Consider the following 12,151-nt stretch of genomic DNA (forward strand, 5'->3'; position numbering starts at 1 on the left):
GTCCAAAGCGACTTACAATATTGAAGTGCAAATAATAGAAGAGGTTAAGTACAACAATAATAGAAGTTAAAAATAAAGCATCTATAGATAGGGCCTTAAGGAGGTCAGAGGGAAATAATGGGATAGAGGAGTAGAGAAGAGGAAGAAGGAGATGAGGTTAGAATTAGTTAGTTTGTTAGAGGTGTTAGGAGAGTAAGTGCTCTTTGAAGAGCTCTGTCTTCAGGAGTTTCTTAAAGATAGCGAGAGATTCTCCTGATCTGGTAGTGGAAGGTAGTTTGTTCCACCATTGGGGAACTCTGTATCAGAATAGTCTGGATTGCTTTGTGTGAGTGTTTGGCAAAGCGAGGCGACGTTCATTGGAGGAGCGCAGCGGCCGGGAGGTAGCGTAAGCCTTCAGCAGCGAGTGCAGGTAGGAAGGAGCCTGTACTGTCATCACCTTGTAGGCGATTGTAAGCGCTTTGAATTTGATGCGAGCAGCAACCGGTAGCCAGTGGAGCTCAATGAGCAGCGGAGTGACATATGCCCGTTTTGGTTGACCAAACGTGCTGCTGCATTCTGAATCATCTGTAGTGGTTTTACTACACAGGCCGGGAGGCCAGTTAGTATGGCATTGCAGTAGTCGAGGCATGAGATTACCACAGCTTGTACCAGGAGTTGGGTGGCCTGTTGCGTCAGAAACGGTCGAATTTTTCCGATGTTGTAAAGCGCAAGGCGGCAGGATCGAGCAACTGAGGCCACATGGTGCGTGAAGAGAACTGGTCATCAACCATGACACCCAGGTTCCTAGCAACCTTTGTCGGTGAGAGAGAGAGAGAGAGTCGATGGTTATGGCAAAGTTGTGTTGAATAGAAGGTTTTGCTGGTATGACCAGAAGTTCAGTCTTTGAGAGGTTTAGTTGGAGGTGATGTTCCTTCATCCATGCGGATATGTCTGAGAGACACTGTGATATTCGTGCAGAGATTGAGTGATCATCTGGTGAGAACGACAGGTATAGCTGAGTGTCGTCAGCAAAGCAGTGGTAGGAAAAAACATGTGAGTGGATAACCCGACCTAGAGAGGTGGTGTATATTGAGAAGAGAAGAGGTCCCAGTACCGAACCCTGGGGAACCCCAGTGGGTAACGAGTGGGCTGGGGACAGCCGTCCTTGCCATGACACCCTGAACGAGCGCCCAGTGAGGTACGATCTGAACCATGACAGCGCATTGTCTGAGATCCCCATGTTCGAGAGTATAGTTAGGAGGAAGTCATGGTTGACTGTGTCGAAAGCAGCCGAGAGGTCAAGCAGAATGAGCACTGAGGACTGTCCTGCAGCTCTAGCAGTTTTTAACGCTTCTGTCACAGACAACAGAGCCGTCTCAGTAGAGTGCCCTTTCTTGAAACCAGATTGGTTCTGGTCCAGGAGGTCATTCTGGGTGAGGAAGCCAGAGACTTGATTGAGAGCTGCTCTTTCTAATGTTTTAGAAAGAAAAGGCAGTAGTGAGACCGGTCTGTAGTTATCAACCTGGGCGGGGTTGAGAGAAGGCTTTTTAAGCAGTGGTGTGACCTGTGCTTGTTTAAAAGCAGTCGGGAACACACCAGATGTTAAAGAGGCATTGATCGTGTGAGTAATAGCCGGAATGATTGCAGGTGCAATGGTTTGCAGAAGGTCTGAAGGAATCGGGTCAAGTGGACACGTAGTAGGACGGCTACGCGTTAGGAGAGCCAGTGTCTCGTTCTCAGTGAGAGGAGCGAACGAGGAGAAAGCAACGCCTTCGGTAGAGGGATACCGGGCAGCAGAGCATGATGTAGGACTGCTACATGTCGCATCAGTAAACTGTCTGCTGATAGCTGCCACTTTCCCAGTAAAGAATGAGGCAAGAGCTTCAGCCGTAAGGCAGGTAGCCTGAGGAGGAGGTGCAGGGTTGAGTAGTGTTTTGAATGTAGCAAATAGTTTCCGGGAGTCTGTGAGGGAGCTGATTTTTTTGTGATAGAATTCAGCTTTAGCAGCAGTGAGGCTGGCTGAAAAAGAAGCCAGGAGCAGTTGGTAGTTTTTTAGGTCTGTCTGGTTTTGCTTTTTTTGCCATTTTCTTTCAGCAGCTCTGAGTTTGGAGCGTAGTTCCCTGAGCGTGTCATTTTTGAGCCATGGCTGCGGTTTGCTTGGTTTAATGGCTCGAGATGTTTGAGGACAGAGGTCGTCCAAACAGGAGCTTAATGTGGAGCAAAGAGTATCAGTGGCATCATTAACATTGAGTGATGAAAATGAGCCTAATGGAGGCATATTGTCAGTCACCAGCGAGGAGTACTGGTCTGCTGGGAGATCTCGAAGATTTCGGCGGAACGAGACCATAGTAGGAGTAGCTGTGTTTTTTTTCGAAATGCGAACGTTGAGTTGCATGAAGAAGTGGTCTGAGAGGTGTAGAGGAGTGACAGTTAAAGAGTCGGTGTCACAGTTACGAGTGAAGATCAGGTCTAGATGTTTGCCAGCTTTATGTGTTGGGGGGCTGGGGACCTGCTCCAGATCGAAAGACTGCATGAGGGATGAGAAGTCTGTGAAGCTGGTACTGTCATGATGGATGTTCATATCCCCTAGAATGAGCATGGGGCAATCTTGCTCGGGGATAGAAGACAGTAGCATGTCAAGTTCATGTGTGAACTCGCCCATTTGTCCAGGAGGACGGTAGATGACAACGACAGTAAGTTTTGATGGAGTATTAACCAGTGTGGCATGATACTCGAACGAGTTGTATGAGTTTGCAGGTAATAGTGGAGTGTATTTTAAGCCATTCGCGAGCAATAGGCCAGTTCCACCTCCTCGTCCTGAGAGACGAGAAGTATGGGTAAAGGAATAATTATTTGAAAGTGCAGCCGGAGTAGCAGTGTTTTCAGGTTTAATCCAGGTTTCAGTCAGAGCCAGTAGTTGTAGTGAGAGATGATTTGCATGCATGATTTGCATGCATGATCTGCACAGTTTTACTCTGTGAAGCGTGTGTGTGCGCAGACATGCCAAAAGTCATGGAACAGCATTAAATTGTTAAAAGTGTTATAGAGTCAACTCAGGGGATAGCTCGGGAATTCCCACATCTTGAACATCGGCACCTGTGCTCTTCGAGTAAGATCTGATAGTGGGTGTCAGATGGATAGGACATTCCTTTCTTAAAGTTGTGAAGGCAGTAAACATTTCTTGACACCTTAACACTGTAAGATGAGTACTGGAAATAAATCATAGAAGGCATTACCACCCACAGTGGACAGCACAATGGATGGAAATGATCATGCAGGTCAGTGCAGCATTCTTTACCTTCCATGGGACATAGAAAAAGCAGCATGTCAGTGCATATTGATATTGTCATGCAAAACCATGTATCTATATATTTTTTTCATTGTTCATTTTTTACATACTATTGTTCTTTACATTGTGTCAGATTTCTTGATAACTGGTTAAATATAAATGCTCCAAAATGACATGGAAGGAAATGTTTTTGCATTGATTTCCATTAAAGATCCAAACGGTTTTTCCTTCTCTTTTAAAGTTTGAAGTTTTTTTTCTTTGATGGACAGCAATAATATAAAACATGTGTTGTGAATCCTGAACGTTCCACTCTTTTCCTAGTAATAGAATTTACAAACCATCACCCATCACTAGATGCTGCACCAATCTGAGTGTGTGTGGGCTAAATTAATACATATGTTGCTTTGTGTTTTGGAGTATGGAGACCAGCACAGTTTATTGATTTCCTTTTCCTAATAGACCTATTAAACCTGCCAATTAATAGGTGAATTAAATCAAGTGTGCTGAAACAAATGCAGACTTCCAGGACTGGAACTGCCCACCCCTATCCAAGACTGTAGTTGGCTGCATCCTGTTGCGGGTAAAGTCCATCTGGAAACACTGGGCAAGCATCTACAAGAATTTACATAATTTTTTAATAGTATTTACGCCAAGTTCTGCCAGGTGTTCATGACTGAGAAGTGTGATTGGGTGAATGAGTAAAAATTATCAAATATCCAGTCGTGCCAAATCCCCAGTTTATTCTGTGCAGCTCAATTTGCATGTTCTCTGCCAGACATCCTGTAACCGCAGAGGAGTGTTTAGATCCTAAAACTGCTCCCACAGAGCCGAGCCAGTTGCCAGAGGCCACACACCACTTCATGCCAGTGTTGTAGTAAATAACGCCCACTACATGCAGCACTGCACCAGCAGGGGGCACAGAACCAAGGTCTCTGGTGCTACTGATTGTCACCAAAATCTGTGAATCTTTTGCAAATGTATGCAAATCAAATTAAAGGAGATTTTATCTTTTTTTTTTGTAAATCTGGCAACACCACTGTTTAGGGCAGTGGCTGCATTTAGCATGTAGTTTTGAGTTGGATTGCCAGTTCAACTTAAAAAGAGTGACAAGCTCAACCCTATAAGATGCGCAAATACATCCACTAGATCTTATTTAAAACGGTACAACTAAACACATCTATTCATCTGTCAATCCATTAATTCATCCTTTTGTCTATCCATCCATCTGCACCGCCATAGCTGCCATCAGCTTTCACACGCCCCAGAAATCCCTTTCTGTACACACCTTTCAGAGTGTCATTCTCTCGGTAACTCCTACAAATCTGGTGTCTGTGTTTTTCCCTCTGCTCTGATCTCTCCATCCATTCCATCCGCCCCACCAGGGGGCTTACCTCCCTCCTCCCTCTCCCCTTCCTCCCTCTCTCGCTGTCTGTCTCTCTCCTCTCTGTCCTTCTCTTACTACCTATCTTTCTTGTTCACCCTCACCTTTGCTACTTAGTTGCTCAATCTCTCTTTTCCACTTTCATAATTTTCTACCTCCCACAGCATCTCAATCAATCTGTCCCTCCTCCTCATCAATCCATCCATCCCACCCATCCTTTTTCTTCCCATTGCACATTCATCAATCTTTATTATCACTCTCCCTGTGCATCCATCCATCAGTCCACCCATCCACCTGTCTTTACTTACCTCTCACTTTTTTCTCCACTGTCTACACCTCCCTCTCATCCCTCCTGCTCTAGCTCACCTGTTCACTCTTTTCCTGACCCTAGCTCTTCTACCTGCGCTGTTCACTATCCACATGCACACCTCATCCCTTCATCCATCATTACCTTTTTCTCTACTCACTCCACTTATATATGACTTCCTTGTACAACTACCCTTTTTATTTCCCCCATTCTTTCCATCCATTTCTCCATAATCTCTTTATATTTTTTCCACTAACTTTCTCTTTACTCTCTCTTTTAACCTTTTATACATGCACTCTTCACCATGCCCTCAATCCCCATTTCTTCTTTCCCTATCTCTGTTTCTGCCATCTCGCCCTCGATTACTTATTTTACATACTCCCTCTCCACCTTCTCCACCCATCTGTCTACATCCATTCACCCCATCACCTCCTGCCCTTTATCCTTTTCTACACCCAATAATTATATCCTATTCATCACTCTTTACCTTCTCACCCTTTACTCCACCCATCTGTCTGCATCATCCATCCAGCCACCACCCAGCCACTTGTTCCATCTGTAGGCCCCTAATACAGCACTCTTCTTACCATTCCAGCATTCATCACTCATTTCTCCATTCTGTACCTGAAGTCGCTGTACGGATGGATGATCCACACTCCCGCACTCTTCAGCCTCTCCTGCTCCAGAGCGACGGCCTTGTGGCTGCCGAACATACGCAGGGAGAACTTGTTGACTCCGGGCTGCAGCATGGCACCGAACTGTCTCTGGATGAAGGTGGACTGGTTGGAGTAGCTGTAGTCTTCTCCATCCAGACCCGGCAGGGCCTCAGGTGTTCCGGCAGCAGTGCTCACACTCGTCTCGGGTGCTGCTGCCACCACCACCACACCCGTCCCAGAGGAGGAGGTGGAGGCCAGGGCTGCCCGGGATGCTGTAAAGCCCACAGAGCGTGGGGGCAACGGGACTGGTGTGGTGGGGGTCCCCGCAGCAGTGCCGGCTGCGGTGCCTGAGCGGAAGGGGCCACCATCTCGAGAGGAGCTCATAACGGATGGGCGGCGACGGGCAGGCGGGTCCCCACGCTCACCCTCTAGAGAGGCCTGGGACAGGCGGCAGCCAGGTGATGGCAGACTGCCCTTACTGCGCCGCTTCGGCTCACCGTTACGGGCAGCGGTGCCAACCGCACCATCCATGACAACACACACTCACTCACACACACAGACACATGTACTCACACACACATAAACTTATACACTCTTACTCCCATTCACACACGCACTCTCTCTCTCTCACTAACACACTCTTACAAAACCCTCTCATACACACATGCTCACATACAGCACCACACTCATACACACACTCACACTCATACTCACACACTCTCGGTGTGTACTCTGACCTGTTACACTTCTCTGTGTGTGACGCGTCGCGGCAGTGTAAGGCGCGCTCCCGCAGCGCTCGTGCCTCCTGCCTGTCTCTCATTCACATGTCTCTGCCCTCAATGCCCTTGGCTGCGCGCGCAGGGCCGTGTGTCCTTCAGCGCGTCCGTCCGTCAGTGCTGCCGCCCCGCCGGCGCCATCTCCGCGTACCGCGCGCGCTCCTTCCTTCTTGCCGTGCTGTTTGATCTTGCCGCTGCCACGCCGTCAGTGTCCGGCGCGCGCGGTCCGTCTGGAGCTCCCACACGCGCGCGCTGACTCACGCGCGCGCTGATTCATTCTGACACGCTCTCGCATTTGCACGCACCGGCATCACAACATGTTGATAACGATGGTGATGCTGAGGATGCTGATGATCCTGTTGATGAAGCTGGTGATATGCTGGTATTACTGGTGATACTGGTGATGATGATGGTGATGTTGGTAAAGAAGCGAAGCTCGCCTCTCAGCGCGCAACAGGGCTTCGCTGAGCGGAAGCGCGCGCCATTAATAAGAGAAACGTCACCCTCGCGCGCTGAAGGTGAAACGGAGCGCGAGACCGAGCGGAGAGCCCCGCGCGCCGTCACGGCCCGCACGTCACGCGCTTAAACCGGTTCGTTCCCGGACCGCCACGCGGATACAATCACACACAGACGCGCGCGCGCGCACTTACATGAACGATCAATCACACACAGTTACTCACTCACACACTCACTCACTCACTCATACACACACGCGGTCCCGCCTGAACGTCCAGCACGACGACGCGCTGCTTCATGAGTGACAGCGCGCGCGCGCGAACAACCGAGCTAAGTAAGTACATAAATAAATAAATATATAAGCACGCACGCGAACGGGCTCGAGCCCGCCGTCTTGTTGCCATGGTAGCAGCATCCTCATCACCGCTCCCCAAGGCCGCGCGCTCCACAGCACAGGTATGAGGCATACGTCACACGAGGGTCTCCACCAATAGAGGCAGGGAATGGACAAAGAGGGAGGGGTCAGAGAGAGAGAGAGAGAGAGAGAGAGAGAGAGAGAGAGAGAGAGAGAGAGAAATAAATGAGACACACAGTAAGTGAGAGAAAAGTAAGAGAAATACTGAAAGAAAGACAGAAGCAACCAGAGACAGGCAGAAAAAATGGACACAGAAGAAAGAGAGAGAAAGAGAGACAGAAAGAGAGAGAGAATAAAAATAGTTAAAGAAAGAAAGAGATGAAGAAACATAAAGAGGCAGATGCAGAGAGAGATAGAGAGAGTGAGAGAAAAAGAGAGAGAGAGATGGGTGGATGTTTTTAATTCTCCAGTAGCAGCAGCAGCTCTGTCTGTCTGTCTGATCTGATCTGAGGTGACACAGTGCAGCCGCTGCAAATTAAAGAAGAAAAGAAGGACATTATCAGCGTTCCACACACGCACACACGTACACACACACACACACACATACACACACACACACACACACACACACACACACACACACACACACACACACACACACACACACACACACACACACACAGTCTAACCAGTGGTTCACAATGTCCAGGGAAACCGGCCAGAAGTGGCTAGAAGTTTTTACATTTGGATGGAAGATGAAATCAAAAACCATGCATTTTAATTAGATGCACAACATGATCACAAACACACAGTCTAACTTAAACAACACAATATGATTTAAACTACACACAGTTTGATCTAAATCACAGTCCGCTCTTGGTTACACACATAATTCTTTACAGTCGTATCTCAATCACTCAGTTTAACTTTGTTAGTGACAAAGTTTGATAGAAATAGTCTGTTCTAAACCACACTCTAAATTATTATTCTGATGCCAATCAGATACAGTCTAATCTCACTCACACAGTCTAATCTCAGTCCCAAACAGTCTAATCACAATCACACAGTCTAATCTCAGTCACACAATCTGATTTCAGTCACACAAGCTAATTGTAAACATACAGTCTAATCTCAGTGACAGCTTAATCTCAGTCACACCGTCTGATCTCAATCATACAGTCTAATTTAGTGACACAGCTTAATCCCAGTCACACAGTCTGATTTTAGTCACGCCGTCCGATCTCAGTGACAAAAGCTGATCGTAAACATACAGTCTAATCTCAGTGACACATCTTAACCTCAGTCCCGCCGTCTGATCTCAGTCATACAGTCTAATCTCAGTGACACAGTTTAATCGCAGTGACACAGCTTAATCTTAGTCACACAGTCTGATCTCAATCACACAGTCTTATCTCAGTGACACAGCTAAATCACACAGTCTGATCTCAATCATACAGTCTTATCTCAGTGACACAGCTTGATCTCAGTCACAGACAGTCTGATCTAAATCACACACAGTCTGATATCAATCGCACACAGTCTGATGTCAGTCCGTCTAATCTCAATCACAGTCTAATCTTAATCACAGTCTGATCTCAGTCACAGTCTAATTTCAATCACACAATCTGATCTCAATCACATAGTCTGATTTTAGTCACACAGCTTAATCTCATTCATACAGTCTGATCTTAATCACACAGTCTGATTTTAGTCATACAATCTGATTTATTCACATAGTATGAGTTCCATTAAAGTCGGATCTCAATCACCAACACAGTCTGATGTTGATCATTTACAGCCTGATCTAAGTTACACGGTTTGATATAAATTATACATTACAATGGCATAAAAAATCATGCATTTTTTTTCACTGTTCGACTGTTGCTGATTCAAATCAGCACTCGTAATACTCTATGAATGCAAACACACAAACAATGTTTGGCAGTCTACAGCATTTTTAATATTTACATCTGCTTAAACATGTATTACCTCACAGCAGCTCTTTGAAAGCAATGAAATGTAATACATATATACATAATAGAGGACACAAGGAAAGTCATTCTTATTTCCAGCCTGATGCATCTGCACTCTCACACACACAAACCTAAATACTCCCAGCTGAATATCTGCTCTGTAATTACACACGTGTAGAAATCCAAACTCTTTCCAAGTCTTTCATGCCAGTTCAATTCCTTGCAAACCTAGGAGAGTGAAGGAATGTTGTTTTCTCCTCCCTCAGGAAAAGACCATGAGGTGCACCCTGGGGTGCTGAGGTAGCTGTCCACTGCTCACTGTCCATAGTCACTAGTATTTGGGTGTTTAGTGCCCCTAGACTGTTTAAACAGCATTATGTGAGAATTGGCACGCTCCTGTCAAGAAGTGTAAATTGTGCTTTGAGCCATCTCTAAAGGACACATTTTTGTTTTTACAAAACCTTACAGACTTAATTCAATGACTATTTTAGAGTCGGGCACTATGGGAGGTAAATCCTGCCCAAAATAAAACTTAAAAGAAATTAAATAACTTGCAATCATTTGCAATTAATTTTTTCACTTGAGCATGGGTCATATGTGAAAAAAAAGTCTTTTTGCCATTTCTTTTTTATTACCACACAGGTCAAAATCTAAAATTTCACAGTCAAATCTAAAATGAAAAACCTAATTGGGAAAAGAAAAATAAAAGCTTTAATTTGGCCTTGCCTTTTCTTGATGAACTGTATAATAACTAAAATCAAAATGCAATGGTAACGTTTTAATTTATTCCCACCTACCATACAGACACAGCTCCCTTGTCCTGATGTTCCCAGCCTGGCTCTCCACTGCCCGCTGTGTTGTACTCCGGCTCTGCAACCCTGCACTGATTAACTTAACATACTCAGTATCTGTTTCTATATTAGCCATAGCTCTATAATTTGTGCCCATCACATTTTTATTTTCATAAATTAGTACCTGTTACATTAGCTATAGCTCACATTAATTCTCTGTACTGTTACATTAGCTATAGCTCATTCTCTGTACTGTTTTTTTTCTGTTATTTGTTTGTTGTTTGTTATTTGTTTGTAGTGAGCAGGTCAACCTGAGTAGGATGGGTTCCTCTGACTGAGTCTTGGTTCCTTCTTTGCCACTGTGTCACTATAAAATTGGCATCTCTGTGGTGCTGCTCATAAGAGGTGTGGACCTGTTTATCTCTGTAAAGCTGCTTTGTGGCAACCTTTGTTGCGGTATATAAATAAAATTGAATTCAATTGAATTGTCAGCACAGCTCTAGCTCTGTGCAGCTCATTGGGCTCTCCAGAAACACTGTCCTGTATTTACACAATTAGCTTAGCATACTTTTAACCACATTTTAACATGCCTACTAAGTTAACTAGCAGGGAAGCTAATCAACCAAATACATTCTGTTTTTGGCTAGCTTCCAACAACAGACTTTACCTCATAATAACACAATTTCCTCATAAAAGATGCTTTAAAGTGTCACAGGAGGATTCACTGCCACATTTTGGACATGTTATTAGCACAAATCTCACTGCTGTGCAGCAGGCTGAATCTACTTGGCTCTCTTTCTCTTGTTCCCTGTCTCTCTTGTTGTCTCTTTCTTTCAAATGGCAAAACGAGTGTATGAATTAGTATTTGTTTTTTAAGTGATTTATTGTATTATCAGTATTGCTATTTAACATTTAATAGCAACATAATTTGTAAAAAAATTTACTCACTCATTTCTGTTCTTGCTTCCTGAACTCTCTCTCTCCCCCTCTCTCTTTCTTTCTCTCCCGCTCTCCTTTATGTTATGTTCTCCTGGTTCGTCAGAAAGTCCAGACCAAACAAGTCAGGTGTGAAAGCACCCTTAGCCATATGTGTAAATCCTAATTGTAATATTACTTAACACACATACTCTTCAAGCAGTTCTTGGCAATTTAATGTTTGTTTGTTTTTTTATATTAATAATTGGATACTCCAAATCTCTGTTGGGGTTTCATCAAAACTGAAAAAAATGTATAATTGGTTACAATTCCTGTAATCTAATTCTACCGCTTTAGCCATCACTCATTGGCACTGATTAAAAAGGAGCATCTGTGGGCACAGCATGATGGCATTTCTCACACAATATGAGTGAGTAGACAGTGCAGACTCGCTGAGCCTGAGGGTTTCAGTCGAACTCCTGACCAGTACAAACTGACCTCGTACACAGATGGACACACTGACACGGCATCACGCCAAACATTTGTTACATTTTTTGGCAGAATTTACCAGCAACATTTATTTATTTGACATGATTTTGTTTTATCCTGTGTACTATTCACCTCAATAAAAATGCATCCTGGGCCATAATGGGTGTGTTAGGTCCACATGCAAGCAATTAACCATCCTCTAGGCATGCAAGAAGATTGTAGTTAAAATTTGTGAAAGCAAATAATTTGACAAAATTTGTGAATATGTGTGATCTGAACCTATTGATAGGTTTGGGTTGTCTTCTGTCAGCAGCTTATATTTAAAGGGACAATTTTTTTTATTCAACGAAGCAGCAAATGTTTTCAGTAGTCTATAAATCAATCAGAACTAAGATAGTCTTATTGTAATTTGAACAGAGAGCTTTTAAGTTCGAGATTTGCTCATTTAATTTTTGTTCTCTAAGCACCTTAATAATAGTGCATAGAGTTTTCAAATGGTACATTAAGTATTGCTGCCAGGAACCGAAACAACAACCATATAATTTTGCATTCATTTAACATATTCAAAACTGTAAAACATTTTGGACAGAGCTTGTTAATGTGCGCTTAAATACTGTTATATTGTTTTAGGTTTTGTTTTGTATGTTGCTCACATCAGCTACAGAAGCTGGGTGCTCTTCTTGTTAAAACCTGTACCAGATCAGCATAAATCACATAAAGTCAGTTTGAAATTTGTGGGGGCATTAACTGTTTTTCAACAGGGCACAACTTTGTGCAACTCAAG

At 44.3% G+C, this 12,151-nt stretch overlaps 1 protein-coding gene across 1 annotated transcript in view; it reads right to left on the bottom strand.

The window, feature by feature from the left end:
- LOC103027744 (potassium/sodium hyperpolarization-activated cyclic nucleotide-gated channel 3) overlaps nucleotides 1–7,376 on the bottom strand; it is a 32,178-nt gene extending 24,802 nt beyond the window's left edge. The window contains exon 1 of the mRNA XM_007256899.4: nucleotides 5,581–7,376. Coding sequence (XP_007256961.3) covers nucleotides 5,581–6,143 — 563 coding nt within the window. The 5' untranslated portion in view covers nucleotides 6,144–7,376. The remainder of the gene's footprint in view (nucleotides 1–5,580) is intronic.
- Between the last annotated feature and the right edge of the window lie 4,775 nt (nucleotides 7,377–12,151).

This window comes from Astyanax mexicanus, chromosome 6 (genome assembly GCF_023375975.1).
Source record: "Astyanax mexicanus isolate ESR-SI-001 chromosome 6, AstMex3_surface, whole genome shotgun sequence".
Classification (NCBI taxonomy): Eukaryota; Metazoa; Chordata; class Actinopteri; order Characiformes; family Acestrorhamphidae; genus Astyanax; species Astyanax mexicanus.